Here is an 18,729-nt window from a genome sequence, read left to right as displayed (position 1 = left end):
TTCCCAGCAAGCTTTGTTAAGCTGAGTTCCACGCTTCCTCATTCCGTTCCTAATCAATGAGAGTGGCAAGGACTGGACACTTTGGAGGTCTTTCAAGTTGACTTTTTGATTGCCTGAAGAAAGGGCGAGAGAGGGCGAGAGAGAGAGAGAGAAGAGAGAGAGAGAAGAGAGAGAGAGAAGAGAGAGAGAGATAGGAAAGGGCAAGTCAGAAGGCTTCGACATGTTTCTCTCTTCCAACACTTGGCGTTGACTGCATGGAAGAAAAAAGCTCAGATTTGACAGACATCATTAATACATATGTTTCCAAGCGCAACACAGCCCTTAAGGCCCACTGCTCCTCACAAGCTGAAGAGCATTGCTTTGAATGACTGTGGAATCACCGGCACAGGTCGCAAAGATGCTCAGCTGTGCACGAAGCAGGTTGTCCTGCAACATGCTTACTGACTGCACGATGAGAGCAACTTTTTCCTCTGAAGACTCATTGACTCTGGTAAGATCTAGGCATTCATGTAACAGAGTGTGACCCACCTCTGTAAAGAGGTTTACAAAGGCCCTAGATTAAAAACTCTTCTTAAACCCTCTCTCATCCCCTGAGGGATAAGAGCCTTCTCCTACAAATGAGCCTCCTATAAATAAAGAAAATTCATAACTAATGATTCTAATTCCAGGGGAGGAATGGAGGAAAGAAAGAATGGCATGAAGAAGAGAAGAATAGGACTTAGCGTAATGAAGACTACTGATAGGTAATCAGGTAATTCCCCTATAACTGTGCTACCATGGTGGTCTCCATAGGTCAGGGACATCAGAGAATTTCACAGCCTTGGACACAATTCTCAGCAGGTGTAAGGTGATCAAGCATAGGTTCCTGGTTGGTGAGGAGAGTGGTTCCTATATGTTTGCAGGCATCCAGGACCTTCAGTAATAAATTATGTGTTTTTTAATGATGGTTAACTACCAGAAACTAAAATCAATGTTCATTAAGACAATCCTGCTTGGCTTTATTACAGGGGCTCTGGCCACTTTCCTAACACCCACATATCATATTAGCATTTGAAATACACATCTGGTATTATAACAGTTACATGCAAAATTTAACCATTTTCCACAATAAATATATTTTAATTTGATTATAAGCTTACATTTTGTTGTGTTGAGCCTCTCCCAGAATGCCTCTTCTTTCTTATATAAAGTAAAGATAATGACTCCATTCCCAATCTTTGCGTGACTTTTTGAATCGTCTATTGGAGCATACAAAAAGACTTCAAATATAAATGGTGGGAAGTTTACCTGTGAAACGGTGGTAGAAAAAAGAATAAAGAGCACTCAGTCATTTGTTTAGTACAAGATCAAGATATTTCCCAAAAACAGTTGTACCACCGACATGATAGAGAAGCGATTGTTGTTAGTACGACAGTTCCTTATGGATGGTTAGCAGTGAGATACTGCCTTCATTCTGTGTGTTATGGAGAGCCGTGTGCTTTTTCTTTCCACTGGCTGAGCATCTAAAGACCATGGAAGATACTACAGTTCAATTTTGCTGGTCTTCCAGAAGAATAATAGATTCTGATGCATCAAGGTTCCCTCCAAAGTGTGTCTACACTCACAGTGTAGGGTGAGTACTGTCCCCTCACTGGACTATGAAGAAAGTGGTTGGCAGCGGCTGTTTCACAGTGCAAATGCACCTACTTCCCTGTTCCTCTATACCATTCAGAAGTACAATCTTTGCAATCTCCCACAACTAGAATATTTCTTTTTCCCATGTATTTGTGGTGTGATAGGGCTAATGTGATATTCATGGAGACTGTGTGTGGTACACATTTTACACATGTTGAGAACAAATAGCAGGTATTAACCATGTCTCTCAGGCAGAGTTAAGATAATTCTGGTTTCCTTGTCTTTTGAACAGTCCCAAAGGCGTCCGCTTCAGAGACCTCATTGTAATTTCACCTTAGTGTGGTTTCTGGGATGCAATTCCCATGCTGCCATACGGTACAAGGAAGCTATTTGGCTGCCTCGACAGGCAAATGCCACCCTCCGCCCAGCATTACCTCAACAACACTTAAAATATATGACAAATGACATCCTAATATATATCACTTTGACTACTTGTCGATATCCCCTTTCTCCAAGAAGACTAAAAAAGTGCCTAAGAAGATGCTTCTTGAGATGGTTGCCTAGGCTTATAGGTTTTAAGGATGGCGTGGCATGGCATGGACAGCCCCTGCCTTTCTGTCAGTGCCTCCACTTTTGCATAAGTACCTCTCTCCTGAGCCAAAACTTTTATACTTGCCAGAAATGAAAGCCATAACAGAGTGCAGTAGGGTTGTTTTTTGTAGCAAAAAAACTGTTACAACCGAAAGGGATTGTTTAAAAGTGTAGCTTGTAATTACATTATTTTTAAATACATTGTTCCACCTAAGAGCTCCTGGTCAGTAGTTGCTTTCTGCAGATCCAGTGGGAATGAGGGTAAGTTTGAATCTAGTTGGCTAATTCTAAAAACTTAAATATTTCACAACTTAAGATCTGGTGAGAAAAGTTATGTTTGTAACACTTGGCTGTAAAAGGTATTTATTGAATTTAAACAAAAGATTGATTTTTATGACATGAGACATGGACTTAGCATGGGCAAGACCCCAAGTATCCTCTTCCTTGGGCATTTCATTGCAATAGACCTGGGCGATAGGTGAAGACAGTGACCAATTAGAGGGGCCATTCTGTTGTTTTTTTTTTTTTTTTTTTTAAACATGTTTTTATTAGTTTTTCAAAACAAAAAGCCATACATTTCCTTGCAAATAAAGTCATTGTTACAGTTCAACATCAATTTGCAGTGTGTCATCCGGCTTTCCCCTATTAGTATCTATCTATAAACTAAACTACTAAGAACTTGTGTGCACTTCCCGGCCCGCTAAACCTGCCCGACACTGTCAATCCAACGCCACGTAAGGAGAGGCGTACAGGTGCAGCGTGGATCTATCGCCCCTGGTGATCAGAGCCCCCGACACCCCCCACACGGGAGCAGGGGGGGGGGGGCGAAGGAACCCAGCGTAGGAGGGAAAGGGGGAGGGGGGGGGGAAGAGGACAAGGCGGGAGGATCCCATGATGCAGAGCTCTGCGCTAATGTCCATTGGTCAAGTGTGCAGAACTATTGGTGCCTTGGCATGCTTGTGTTGGGGGGGGGGGGGGCGAGCCGTCAGGTCATCAGTGTTGGTGAGGTATTAATGCAAGATGTGTGTGTGCCTCCAAGTGCATTGTTATCTTTCTGCAGAGGGCTAGGCCCTCAGCCCGCTAAGTGGGCACAGCTGACTATAATTCAGGGGGGTCTTTCGTCATTTTTAGCTTCCAACCTGGAGACTAATACACCCCAGGCCTCCTCTCCCATCCGACCCAGACCCCTACGGGCTAAGTTTATTAGCAACTGATGCTCAGCGCGAGCCCAGCGTAGCGTGAGGGCAAGCCAGACTTTTAAGTCAGGCCTGTTACGAGCCTTCCAGCTCATAGCTATCAGTCTTTTGTAGATTACATACGCTAAGTCTACAAACCTGTGTGAGTGTTTATTTCTTTTCGTTCTTGGCCTCAGTCCAAGTAAGCAGGACCTGGGATCCATGTTCAAGTTGAGCCCCGTGATCTCCGCTAAGGTTTTAACCACCCTCTCCCAGCCCCCTCCCAGCCTCGGGCACTCCCAGACCATGTGATAGAACTGTGCTGCTGGTTTTTTGCATCTGGGGCAGGCTGGATCCGACCCGGGGAACATACGTTTGATCCTGGCCGGTGCCAGGTATGTCTGATGTAAGTAATTAAACTGTGTATATCTGAATCTAGGGTTTCTTGATACCTCTCGTGTGTGGCTCAAAGCTTTTGACCATTCTGACTCAGAGACCGGGTTGGGCAATACACTGTCCCACTTCTCCCTGACTTTCTGCAGGTTGTCACCCGGGGGTTTGTTAAGAAGCTTGTAAAGGTTTGATACTGCTTTTACTTGAGAGTCACACCTCAGCATGTGATGCAGGGTAGCTGTGATATCAGGCTCTGAGTCGACTGATGCCCATGTTTTCCTGATTGCATGACATATTGCGTGATATGCCAGGAACTGCCCACGATTAATCCCTGTGAGGGCCTGTATAGCTTCGAAGGTCATCAATTTCCCTTCCTCGAAGCAATCTCCCACTTCATTTATACCCGCCTCTAGCCAAGTTATGGGTGAAAATGAACCCGCGTCTGTCCAACCGGGGAGCCACTCCAGTGGGAGGAGTGGAGAGTAAGGAAATGCTTTACTCCCCCCTTGGACATACTTCTTCCAGTATGAATGTGCCGTTAACATCAATGGATTGGTGCATGTGCTTTTATTCTGCTTATCCAGCAGCCAGGTCAGTATTGGAGAGTCTTGAAGACGGGACTTCAGCCATATAGTTTCTGCTGAACTAGGCCTATGTAGCCAATATAAAATCCACTGCAGCTGTGCTGCCGCGGAATAGAGCTCGAAGTTTGGAGCGCCCAGCCCACCCATTGCTACCGGATGGTGCAGCGTGGTCAGTGCAACCCGCCTTCTGCCCTCACCCCACACCAGCTGTAGTAGAATAGAGTTCAGACCGATAAAAAAACTTTTGGGGATAGTGATTGGTAGGGCCGCAAAATAATACAACAGTCTAGGTAATATCAACATATTTGCTATAGCTACCTTACCCAGTGGTGAGAGTGGTAATTTATTCCAGAAGCATAACGAGCTCTTTACAGAAGACACTGCTCTCCCCAGATTTCCATCCCTTAGATCTTCAGGCTTATGGTAGACATTGATCCCTAGATATTTAAATGTGTGAAAACACCATTTTAGGTGACCCGTTGGAACATTTTCTTGCCTCACAGGGGGCCAGCTGACTAGTGGGAATATACAGGATTTCCCCCAGTTAACCATTAAACCAGATAACCTTCCGAACTCAGACAGTAGCGACATCACTGGGGCCAATGCATCTTCTGCCCTGCGTACGTATATCAGGGCATCGTCTGCGTATAATGATATGGAGTGGAGAGTACCATTCCTTGACACCCCCCATTCTTCTTTTTTGGCCCGGACGCGTGCAGCTAGCGGTTCCATTGCCAAGGCAAATAGGAGGGGGGAGAGCGGACAACCCTGTCTTGTTCCTCTGCAAATCGAGAAAGCATCTGATACCACTCCTCCCGTCTTTACCCTAGCCTGCGGGGCAGTATATAAAATGCGTACCCAGTTTATGAATTTTGGGCCAAGGCCCAATAACTGCATGGTGGCGAACAGGAAGTCCCATTCTAATGTATCAAACGCTTTTTCTATATCAAGCGATATCACCGCTTCCTCGAGTGCAGTCGGGAGGGAGTCACCCATCACGCTGAGCAGCCTCCGAATGTTTAGGAAGGTGCTACGTTTCGGGATGAATCCATTCTGGTCCTCGGGGGCCATTCTGTTGTTAACACCAGAACTCATAATGTGCCAAATATTAGCCAACCAATATTGTAATCCGATTAAGACTTCTTAGCTATCATCATGCAGGTTGAGAGGCAAAAGGAAGCATGTGAATTCTTCCATCCCAATTACAATTAGAAAGGAGGACCTAATGAATCTTGCAGTGGTGTAGAACCCAAGCTTGAGAAATTAAGTCAAGTAGACCATCCAGGGAAAAATGGGGGTATAATAGCAGTATGCAGGAAGAGGTGAAAGGATATTACACACAATCTTGTGATAAATAAAATAAAAAATTGTGAAGGAAAAAGCATATCCTTTAATGAAAAATGTACATCAAGGAACTGAGTCACTTAGACAGTAAGCTAAGATTGCCAGCTGCTAATTAGCAAAAATGTCACAATCCAGATGAAAAGGAAATCTAGGCATCAAGAAAATCCAGATGTATGAGACGAGGTTAAGGAATCATAAAAATGATGCAGGAGGTTGTGCAAAAGTTGTAACGTTCTAAAGGTGTTACATGAAACAACAAAGGTGATGGGAGGATGCTTGCTATAAGCCAAGGCACTGGTAATTGCCTGAGGTTGCATTCCAGCCAACCATTTTTTGCCTACCATGCCACCTCAATTTTGACCCAGCCATATGCAAACCAGTCTTGTCCCTGCTTAAATAGGAACAGCCCAGCCCAAACTGCCAGGCCAGGCCAGGCCTACTCTAAACCAAAACACAAGGAACCCAGAAATGGTTCGCCCTGATTGGAGCTCTTCAGTCAGGTGTAGTAGTAGTAGTAGCACAATGCATATGGAACCCACATCTGGGCATACCATTTGCCACTTACAGCGTCACATGAAACATACACAGAGGTGATGAGAGAATGCCTGCAGTAAGTCTAACCACTGGCAATTGCACTGGGTACTGTTACAGCTCATGTTTTTTTTTCCCACCATGCCTCCTCAGTTTGGACCCAGCCATATACAAATCAGTCTTGACCCTGCTCCAACTGGACAGTCCAGCCCGAACTGCTAAGTCACGTCCTCCCTGAACCATAACACAAGCAACCCAAGATCGGTTGGGTAGTATTCCAGCCCATCTTTTTCTTGCCCACCAAAAGTAATCAGGGTGAAACCAGTCTAGAGTTGCGTGTGTTCCGGTTAGGAGGAGGCTATGGCCTAGCAGCTCAGGCTGGATTTTTCCTACTGGAGTAGGGTTAAGACTGATTTGTGTATGCCTTGGTCCAAACTAGGTGGCATAGTGGGTGCAAAACGAAGCACTGGGATGCCACAATTGCTAGAGGATGAGAATATTTAAATCATTCCATCATCTTGTTGTTGTTGACGCCCGAGTGTGACGGGGATGCCCCGATGTGGGTCCCATGCACACTGTGCCACTTGGAATTAAGCTATAGCCGAGTAATGAGCCCTAATCAGGAGGAAACTGGTCTTGGGCTGCTTGTGTTCCAGTCCAGGGAGGACCTTGCCTAGCAGATCAGGCTTGACTGTTCCTATGGAAGCAGGATCAAGACTAATTTGCACATGCCTGGGTCCAAACTGAGGTGGTATAATGGGTAAAAAAATGAAGGACTGGGATGCAACCCCACGCAATTGCCAATGTCTGACAATAATAATTGAAGCATTTCATCCACCATCTTGTTGTTGTTGCAAGTACTAAAGGTCGCACATTTCCTTAGCAGCCATAAAACACTATTATCATCTCTGAGAACAGTCTCCCATCAAAAGAAAATCATGTGTTCTTTGGAAATAAAGCAAAAACTATAAAACATAAAGGGACAAATATATGCTTGGTCATTTCTAGGTCACCAGAAAAGGTTGTATTTTATTACAAGGAGAATAAAGGGGGTTAATTTTTCCCAATAAGGAGAGGTTCTCTTAGACAGAGGAAGTCAAGTCCATTATGGACAGGATATATAGCACACAGTGTTTGAAAGGCAGAGGTCCTGAAGAAATGGTTAAAGAATCCTTTAGAATACTATACACAGTAATTGATAAGAAAGTAAAGCCTCCCGCTCTCAGAATACATTTCCAAAATGTGGCTTAGATTACCACTTCCTTCAAGAAACCACCCCAGGATCAGGGAGATTCTGAAAGCCATCACCCTTGATTAATTCAGTGCAAAAATGCTACTCTCCAAATTAGAAACCTTTACCCTTCTGTGCAATAGACAGTCAGACTTTGGTACCACAAGAGGCTGAGATTCCATCATCATTGATGTGCTCGAATAGCTTCTGTGGACCTGCAGAAGAGGGTACTAGTGATAGTGCGCCCAGACACATATTTCAATACAGATTCTCACAAGACATTTCTCCAAAGGCCTGTAAAAGAAGCATGGGTTTTGTACAGTTGCACTGGAAAATGTATATTCTTCTTGCATACCAGGAGACTACAGGTGTATTTGAAGGGGTACATTTACCCATTTACAGAGGGAGACTATTCCTCAATAGCTTTATTAAACCCTAATTTAATTTACCTCTAAGGAGGGTGTGAGGTGTTATACCTTGGCTGTCAATGTTTATTCCAATTAACAAGACTTTTGAACAAGACACACTGATCTCCAATGAAGGTTTGAAAGCAAGATTTTGCTCACCTTTGTCCAGAACGTGTAATGCATCACCAAAACTTGCAGGATGGCTATTTAGATTCCGGCCACTGGTACAAACATAACTGGAGTTTCCCTAGATCGCCATTTTTGGAAATGTGTTTGCTGCACTAAAAAAATGGCACAGGACTCTATAATAATTCCTGGGTTAGGAGAGCCCAGTATTTCGATGGAAGATATTTTGTCTCTCTGAAACAATGATGGTTTCTTCAGCAGACGGGTAACCTGGTGATTTCTGAGACCATCTGGGAATAATCTTGAGCCAGCATGGAACTAGTTTGTGGAATGGCCAAATATCTGGTGGATTTTAGAAAGTTCACTGAAGGGCTTACAATGCCAGCTGGGTTTCTCTGATGTTAGATGGACTTGAGATCTCTTCTCATCTTGTGAGAATTTCCCTGCAAAAGAGTCCGCAAATACTGCGCAAGTTTGTAACTTGCAGAGCATGACTTTCGCACTGGGTTATTTTGCACTTTTTCAACAATGCTCTAAGATTGGGGAGAAAATCTGCCAGGGGCACCATCCCATTCCATTTCAGCATTTAGCTTCACTGAAAAACAGAGGGCAGATTTTGTTTTTACTTAGACCTTTTCGTTTTAGTATCAGAATCAGTGTCATAAAAGATTGACATGAGGGAACAGACATCTGTGGGCCTACTCTTCTATTGAGGCATGTCATTGGAATAATAATAATAAATGTAGTTGTGTGAATGATATTTAGATCTTTCACCATTGTTTTTTGTGCTCTAAATTGACGCCGGTGTTTTCGCTTCCTAAAAGAGCTGACCTTTAAGGGATCTTGGGCTTGTAGATCTGTGGGTTCAAAGATGACTAAATAGAATGTGGCTCCTTGCTGTGTGGGGATTTTTCGCACTGCGTTATCAAGCCAATCTTGTTCAGGGGGTAAGTGAAGTGAAGGCAAATGAAACTATGGTGTCATGTATGACAGAACTTTTGTATGAGAACAACGCATGTTACATGCAAGACATGTTTGATTGCATGTAATATCAGAGAATGTGTGTAGAAGGCATAGGGCTTAGAAAGGCAGACTGTGTGAATGGAAATCCTTATAGGTGTGTGTCTGAACACCAAGTTTTCATTAAAGAACATCAGTCTTTTCTGACACCATTTCAAATAATAACAGAGAAGGAACATGTTTCACTTCTCTGGTACATGCACTGCAGTGTGGAAGATGACCTTCCAGAGATCAGTCTTGGAAGGAGGTAGAGAAAAGTAGCATTCCTCTCCCTATGCTTCTGGAAAGGGACATTCTAATCACATTTTTGATACAGAGCATAAGCCCTTCTCACTCCATAAAACATAATTGCTGATAAAGATATATGACCTACTGACAGGGCTAGACAGGTGTACTGATTGCTGAGGAGAGATGCTGACGGGCTGATTTCCAACTGCTGACCGAATAGCCGCCCAAGGTGTGGGGGGAAGCTATACATGGCTTGGTATAATCTGGATTTAGGAATGTATGTCTTTACTATGCATGCCTTTTCCACAGAGCCTTTATCACACAGATGCCTTTACCATGCATGGTTATTATATGTAAGGTAAGTATGTAGAATTTGCAGACTAGGCCTCCGGGCTGGGTATGACCGGAGGCATTCTGGGACTGAGTAACCCTGCTGAAGGTGCATCCCATCAGGATCGACCCAGAAAAGCAGTGCCCAGGCATCCAGGAGGCAAAAAAATAATGCTGCACCTTTAGGAGAAGTGCATGCAAACCGATAGTGGATGAAAGCCAATGAGAGCTCTCCTCCAACAACTCCAACAACACAATTCAAATCAGGCTTGAGACTCAGACTGAATAACTGGCCACTCTGCTGGAGACCCTTCCTATTTCCACTGTCCATCATACCCAGGGAGACGGGTGCCTCACTAGAACGTAATCAGCAGAAATCCACACAGGTCTTGGGATCCAGCCACACTGTCATCTGATACATCAGAGAAATGTCCGAGCTGCCCCCATGACCACCATTCCACTCTTCTACCATGCCACAGACCCCAGGCTACTTGTACGAAAATGGCTCCTTGTTGCAGTTATCCCCCTCTCCCCCACACACTTTTTGCCTGATATTGATGCTGACTTGACTGAGAGTGTGCTGTGACCCTGGTAACCAGGCCCTAGCACCAGTGTTCTTTCACAAACAATTTACCATTGTTTCCACAATTGGCACACCCCTGGCACACAGATAAGTCCCTTGTACCAGTGGTACCAGGGGCCCCCTTGACCAGGGAAGGTCCCTAAGGGCTGCAGCATGTGTTGTGCTAGCCTAAGGGACCCCTCACCTAACACATGCACACTGCCACTGCAGATTGTGTGTGTTAGTGGGGAGAAAAAGGCAAAATCGACATGGTATCCCCCTCAGGATGCCAAGCACAAATCTCTAGCAGGCCTCAAAGCCCTAAGGCAGGGTGCACTATACCACAGGTGAGGGCATAGCTGCATGAGCAATATGCCCCTACAGTGTCCAAGTCCATTCTTAGACCTTGTAAGTACAGTGTGACCATATTAAGTATATGGTCTGGAAGTTTGTCAAGACGAACTCCACAGTTCCATAATGGCTACACTGAACATTGGGAAGTTTGGTATCAAACTTCTCAGAATAATAAACCCACACTGATGCCAGTGCTGGATTTATTAAAAAATGTAAACAGGGCATCTTAGAGATGCCCCCTGTGTTTTACCCAATCCTTCAGTGCAGGACTTACTGGTCTGTGCCAGCCTGCCACTGACAGACGAGTTTCTGACCCCCTGGGGTGAGAGCATTAGTGCTCTCTGGGGCCAGAAACAAAGCCTGCACTGGGTGGTGGTGCTTCACACCTCCCCCTGCAGGAACTGTAACACCTAGCAGTGAGCATTAAAGGCTCAGGCTTTGTGTTACAAACTTTTGGCGGCAAGTCTAGGGAGATAATGAGAAAAACAAGGAGGAATCACCCCCTCAGCCAGGTCCACCCCTAAGGTGACCAGAGCTGAAGTGACCCCCTCCTTGGAAAATCCTCCATTTTGTTTTGGAGGATTTAGCCCAATAGGGATAGGGATGTGCTCTCCTCCCCAAAGGAAGGGAGCACAAGGAGGGTGTAGCCACCCTCAAGGACATTAGCCATTGGCTACTGCCCTGTGACCCTAACACACCCCTAAATTCAGTATTTAGGGGCGACCCTTAACCCAGGATTTTAGATTTCCTGACGACCTAAAGAAGAAGGTCTTGTGACCTGAAAGCCCCGCAGAGACAACAACTGACTTGGCCTCAGCCCTACCGGCCTGTCTCCAGACTCAAAGAACCTGCAACAGTGACTCATCCAGCGGGACCAGCAACCTCTGCCAACTCAGAGGACTGCCATGCAACCCAAAGGACCAAGAAACTCCCGTGGACCGCAGCTCTGTCTAATCTACAAAGAAGAAACTATCTTTAAAGGGACTCCAGCCTCACTACGGAAGCGTGAGTCCCCAACACTCTGCACCCGACGCCCCCGGCTTGTGTCCAGAGGAACCAACACTGCAGCGAGGACCCCCAGGTGACTCCCACGACATGGGCACCCTGAGACAACCTCCCTGCACCCCCACAGCGACGCCTGCTGAGAGAATCCAGAGGCTCCCCTTGACCGCAACTCCCTGGTAACAAAGAACCTGACGCCCGGGAGAAGCACTGCACCTGCAGCCCCCAGGCCCGAGAGAAACCAACTACCAGTGCAGGGGTAACCAGCAGGTGGCCCTCATCGTTGCCCAGTCAGTGGCAGGCCCGAGAAGCCCCCATGTGCCCTGCCTGCATCGCCAGGGTGACACCCCAGGTCCCTCCATTGATTTAAATACTAAAGCCGACACCTACTTTGCACAACGCACCCGGCTGCCCCTGTGCCACTGAGAGAGTATTTTGTGTGCCTGTTTGTGACCCCCCACCCCCCAGTGCTCTACAGAACCCCTCTGGTCTGCTCCCCGAGGACGCAGGTACTTACCTGCTAGCAGACTGGATCCGGAGCACCCCTAGTCTCCATAGGTGCCTATGTTATTTGGGCCCTACTTTGGCCTCTGCACCTGACTGGCCCTATGTTGTGGTGCTGGGTGTTTGAGGTTGACTTGAACCCCCAACAGAGGGCTGCCTATGCCCCGGAGACTGAACTTGTAAGTGCTTTACTTACCTGCTAAGCTAACTTATACTTACCTCCCCCAGGAACTGTTGATTTTTACAGTGTCCACTTTTGAAATAGCTTATTGCCATTTTTGCCAAAACTGAGTACTGTACTGTTTTACTTCAAAGTTCCACACTTACCTATGCCAAGTACCTTACAATTTATGTATTTACTTGAAATCTGAATCTTGTGGTTCTAAAATAAATTAAGAAAATAATATTTTCCTATATAAAAGCCTATTGGCCTGGAGTTAAGTCTTGAAGTGTGTGTTCTCATTTATTGTCTGTGTTCACAGTACCCTCTGGTAAGCCTGCTGCTCAACCACACTACCACAAAATAGAGCATTAGTATTATCTATTTTTGCCACTATCAACCTCTAAGGGGAACCCTTGGACTCTGTGCACACTATCTCTCACTTTGAGATAGTATATACAGAGCCAACTTCCTACACTATTGGTTCGCATGGCTCCCATTGAGGGAGTAGCTTAATTATTTGTTCCTCTACCAGTTGTCTTCCCCCTTCCACCAGCAACTACATTCTTGGATACACTCTGCACTACGATGATCAACCAGTGGACACTAATTAGAGGGCCACAGTCTCTCTTTTGCTACACTACAGGGAGTTTGTTGCCTCTTACACCACAAATGGTTAGGATATTGAGTTTCAATGGCCAAGGCTTGAACGCCACTGGAAAACGTTTAACTCTCCTATCCTTGCTCAGAGACTTTGACATTTGTCTCTTACTAGAGAACCATCTTGTGTAGAAAAACTGGGGCCGCTGAAGTCTTGCATGTTCCATAGATGATATTTTTTAACTGGGCCAGGCAAGCAGGCAGGAGAAGCCATTCTCATGGCTATCAATTTCAAGGATCAAGTCACACAAATACAGGCAGATTTGTTCGGGAGACTCCTATCACCTCACGTTTCTTATAGGCATACACTTTCACCGTAGCCACATCGTATGCCCCAAATGACCACTAAGAACAGTCTATACACTATGCGCTAGGCCTCATCACCTCATCTACTGATGCCGACCTTGTGATAGCCAGAGACTTCAACCTTGTGCCTCACATGGACTTGGATAGTTCAGCTCACAGGTCGGAACAGTCTGGTGCCACCCAGCAATGCGGCCTCTGGTAGACAGAGGAGGCGGGACTCATGGATGGCTGGAGATCCCAACACCCCAAAGACAGGGATTTCATTTTTTTTCTGCTTCCCACCAGACGTAAGCCTGGCTTGACTATTTCCTAATCTCCCACCTCGGTTTCGCTAGGTCTATGCAGTGGAGCTTTCTGACCACTGTCCACCGGCATGATGCCTCAATGACAAACTTCTAATGTACTACTTCACAATAACAAGTATCAAGGAAGTGAATCACAAGTTCCTAAAAAAAAAAAATGACAACCCAGACAACCCCAATTCCCTGCTGTAGGACTCACTGAAAGTGGTAATTAGAGGCACTTCCATAGCCATTTCCTCCTGCCTCAAGGAATTGAGGAGGGAGAAATAAGCCACCCTGGAGAAATGAGTGAGGGAGCTTGAGGAGGTACACAAGCAGTTCGGAGCCCTTTGGGTAAGAAGGCAGCTGACTTAAGCTAGAAAACAGCTTAGGGTGCTCGATATGGATAGGGGCGAGTACACCGTCATATGTACAAAGCAAAGATATTATGCAGGGGGTAACAAGCGGGCGACTTCTAGCACAAACTGTAGGCCCAGAACCACAAAACTAGGATTGTGGAGATCCACACACAAGAAGGCACAGCTTATGCTCCAAACAGGAGGTAGTGTGCACCTTCAAGCACTTCTGTGCTGACTCATACACCCCCTACTTCTCAGCCTGCCCAAGTAACCAGTTACTGCACCTAGAGGAACTTTCCCTGGATGTAGGCAGCCTCCCAGATGATGTCCTCTTTAGCATAGCTAGACTGCAGCCAGAAAAGCCCCAGAGATGGATGGCTCAAGTCTAGCTTTTATAAAACTTTCAGCGTGCAACTAGTGCCCATCCTCACCTGCCTAATCAACTCCTTTAGGGACCATGGCAGCATCTCAGACTCCATGCAGGAGGTAGTGATCCCTGTAATACCCAAACCCGGTGGGTCCTCTTATCGCCCCATTTCTCTACTTAACGTTGATGCTAAACTCTTTACAAGCATACTAGCTGCCCAACTGAGCTCGTATGGGCAGGGACTAATCGACCTAGACAGGCTGGCTTCATACCAGAAATAGGCTGTGAATACTACACAGTATTGATAAGGCAGTCAGCTCCCTCACACCACATTTCTCATATCCATGGACACTGAAAAAGCGTTTGATTGGGTGCACTGGCCTTTCCTCTAGAGCGCCCTCAAGAATGTGGGCTTCAGGGCACATTTCCAGAAGTGTGTAAAATGCATGTATACCAACCCTACAGCGACAGTGAGAGCCTAACTTCCCAAGCATTCCCTATAAATGGAGCGACTTGCTGAACATATCCAGAAGAATGGACAGATCAAAGGCGTACCTATTAGCCGCCATGGGCACACAGTAGCCCTATACACTGATGATGTTATGGTGTCACTTACACAACTCCTCTTCTGGCATTGCTGGACAAACTCAGAGCCTTCAGCACTATCTCAGGGTTCTAAGTGATTGTCCAGAAATCCCAGGCCCTCAATCTCATGATCCCCAAATAAGATAAACTTCTCTTGGAGCACCAGTCTTCCCTTCAGTGGGCAAAACAATGGGCGCCATACTTGGGGCTCAAAATCTATGTCACCAGAGAAAAGGGTGGAGCATAACCACTTGGACCTGACCGCTTGGACTTAGACCTTGAGGGGAAATGGGCTTTTATGGTTGGGCAGAACTGCTGCGGTGAAGATGACTCTCATACTCAAGATATTATATGTCATGCAGACTCTCCTCTTACAACCGCCTCCACTCTCACTTAGCAAACTACAGCAAATGTTGTAGTCCTATATCTGGGAAGGCAAAAAACACTCATGGCTTGTCTCCCTATAGGGGAGGGAGGCCCCGGAATACCACACCTCACCCATTACTACTTAGTAACCCAATTACGCTTTATGGCACAGACCGCTCTCAGAGAAACATTTGTGTTTCATGGATGTAGGCACAGGCGATATCCATGTTTGGAAAGCTTCCTGGCTCCTCAAGAGGCACAGACCCTCTGGGATGCACTCAACACCAATTACATGGGTCACGATGGAGGCATGAGACAGAGTATTGCTTGCCAGAGGCCTTTCCATGCGCATCTCTCCCCTCACTCCCATCAGTGAGGACCTGGCTTTCCCCCAGCACAGGTGGGTAATGCATTCAAAGTTTGGCAGGAGGTGCAATGTAAAAGATTTCTTTGACCACAAAGGACTCAGGGATTTCCCATAGGTGCAAGTCAACTACAAAGTTCCTGCCCAGGAAGCATGCCACTACACTGTCATTACACACTGGGTCATGCAACCGTCGATCCAACAATCCACCTGTAGACCTCTAACAAACAATAAAAAATGGCTCATGACGTGGATGGGGAGGGGGCAAAGGCTTATTCTCAGACCTGTATGGCTGAATAAAGCATGGACAACTCCAAGTCCCCTGCACAGCGAAGATGGGAAGCATACCTGAAATGCTCTTTCACCCCAAAAGAACGGACTGACATCTTTCACAGGGCATTAATCTCCTCCTTTAGTTCGGCGGGCAGAAAGGCAATGCTCAAAGTAACACTATTCTGGTACTACACCGCAGCGAGGATAGCAAAATGGAGAGACATGGAAGCAAAGACAACTGCTGGGGCCACTGCAGGCATACCAGCTATATCCTATTGGAACTCTTGAATGCTCTAACCTACCCGTTGCTCTCAGGTAAGGGAAAAGCTATCACCATGGCGTTAAATGCAGGCCATCACCTACAAGCGGCTGACTCTATAGAATCTGGGACACCACTGGATTGGAAAAGCTCTCGGCCTCACTTGATAAAAAGCTGCAGCAATCTGATCAAATGTGGAGTTCGCGTATCCAATTTCTATTACAGAACCTTCATGAATTGACATGCCTGAAATACCTCTGTGTTCTTCATCTAACGCAAAAAGAACCCAAACATGACTCTTGGGAAGAAAAGAGGCTGGTGTAACTTGGACACCTGTCTGTGCAATGCTTAGCTGCACTGTACAATGCTCCAAAACAACCACTGTATGGTGGAGATCACCTCTTCCCCTGTTTGGACCTTCCCCCAAGTTACCCGGTCCCCCTACCTCCTCCCCACCCCTATATTGTTCACTTGGTAGCATTAACCGCATTGACTGCCCACTTCCCCAGCTGATCCTCCCTTCTATGCACCTCACCAGTCTACAGAGGTAGGTAACAGTATGTGTTACTGATTTAAAAAAAAAGATAAATAAAAGGATTTAAACCATACAAATGCACGTGGTCGAAGAAACATATCTTAGAAACATCCATGAGATGGGCTACTACTTATGAAATAGAATCCAGTGCTTGGCTAATTAATAAATAGAATCATACTGGACAAAGAATAGCAGAAAACAGCAGGCAACAGGATATTTAATTACCTGCTTATGAATTACCTCGGTCATACCAAATAAACGCCTGACAAGGTAAATTTAAAAGTAAGTTGAATCTGTAATGCTTCCTATTGCCACACTTGGAGAATAAGGTGCACAAAGGAGAAAACGTGTTATTCAATTGAAATTAAATATTATTTTACACTGTGTGACAGGTATGGTAAACAAAATATCCAAAGCGTTGCTTTGTTCAAGGCTCCAGTGACGTTACATTGCTGCTCCAACATGTAAAAGAAAGGTAGCAGTGGCTGCCGGCAATTTTAGGAGGGAGGAAAGGGAAGCACACTCACACTCATTCATTCATGCACGCACGTCCATTCACAACACTCATCAACATTCAAACATACACGCATGCACCAAACATTCATTTAAAAAACAACACACACACACACACACACACACACACACACACACACACACACACACACACACACACACACACACACACACACACACACACACACACACACACACACACACACACACACACACACACACACACACACACACACACACACACACACACACACACACACACACACACACACACACACACACACACACACACCTTCAGCTCGGAGGTCCCAGGAGGGTTGGGACTGCTGCCTTCCCTCATTGGCTGAACTTAGGTCAGCCAATGAGGGAAGGCAGCAGTCCCAACTTCGTCACAGAGTGGGATGGGGTCAGTGAGACTTCCGACCCAATCCAACTATGTGACGAGGTGTCACTGATTGACACTCGCCCTGGGCGCTTCAGGGCTTAAACTTGAAGCGCCCAGGTCGGAGTCAATGGGTGACGCTTCCCCTCGTCACCGAGGGGAAGGCCTCGAGGCACTTTTGCTGAGCCGAGGTGGTCACTCCCATAGAAGCTGTGACCTCCTCAGGCCAGCAAAGTTCAGCTCAGGCAGCCATGAGACTGCTCAAATCGCGCATGTCTTGCTCCTGGCTGCCAGAGCTGAACATGAAGAGTGGCTGTAAGGCTGACCTTTGCTCAGCCTGACAGCCACTCTTCATGAGGGGCAAAAGGTGGGTGGGGTGGCCCCTCCGTCCTAAAGGACGGGCTGCGCCTGACAGGTAGGTTTTTTAATTCAGATATGCGTTTTAATTCAGACATACAGGACATTAGTAGAACTATGGTTCAATGTCTGTTTTTTGCTTGGCCCTGGCTAGCCTTACCTCACTTGGAGCATTGGGAAGGTGTCTATTAAAAGGGTCCATGCAAGCATATGTAGCCCCTTTAGTAATACGTAAGTGCCCCTGAAGGCAAATGTTTGTAGTGTCTCCAGGAAAGTTTTGTTATCCTGTGTCAAGACTAATCCATCACAGTAATTTATCAAGTACTTCGTTATCATCTTGGGGCAGATCAAATTCAGAAATGGGCGGTAAGCAATTCTCAGATGACTTACTTCCTTTCCTTCAATACCTGCCTCTAATTGAAAAGACTAGTGGGTTAACAAGGTTTTTCCCTGTCCCTAATAACATTCTGCCCATGAAAAGCACTGATTGCACAAGCTGGGGTTCACATTTACAGCTATATGGCCGACTAACTAATCATTTCCTGACATTTGTACCCTTTTAGTGACCACAGACATACGAAAAGAAAAATTATTGGTAAAGTGAACCAATTATGATAATGGCAAGGTAACACCAATCAATGTATAAGGGTCAGAGAAAGCATTCATCATCATGTATCATCTCACCCATAAATTGTACGAGGCCCATAATCTGGAGACTTGGCGGAGCTAACGGTGAACTACTTTGCCTCAAAGCTCTCCAACCCTGGTTGCTTTTTCCACAACAGCATCAAATATATTGTTCACTTGGTCAACCCACACTTAAAAAATATCAAAATTAGGAACGCTCTCCCCTGACTTCAGTCAGGACCCTGACATGCTCTTCTTCGGGAAAGAAATAATAATGTATCTTCTCTAGCAGTTCCATCCTCTCCTGTGATGTTTAATTCACATTGTACATTAACATTC

The 18,729-nt window shown here is 45.8% G+C and overlaps 1 protein-coding gene across 1 annotated transcript in view; it reads right to left on the bottom strand.

Annotated features, from left to right (window-relative positions):
* Nucleotides 1-18,729, bottom strand: part of DNAAF4 (dynein axonemal assembly factor 4) — a 165,754-nt gene that overhangs the window by 133,785 nt on the left and 13,240 nt on the right. The window contains exon 2 of the mRNA XM_069222427.1: nt 1,140-1,287. Within this exon, the coding sequence (XP_069078528.1) occupies nt 1,140-1,287 (148 nt within the window). The remainder of the gene's footprint in view (nt 1-1,139; nt 1,288-18,729) is intronic.

The sequence above is a fragment of the Pleurodeles waltl genome, chromosome 3_1 (assembly GCF_031143425.1).
Source record: "Pleurodeles waltl isolate 20211129_DDA chromosome 3_1, aPleWal1.hap1.20221129, whole genome shotgun sequence".
Taxonomy (NCBI): domain Eukaryota; kingdom Metazoa; phylum Chordata; class Amphibia; order Caudata; family Salamandridae; genus Pleurodeles; species Pleurodeles waltl.
Note: the sequence above shows the minus strand (reverse complement) of the source record. Positions and strands in the feature narration are given on the sequence as shown.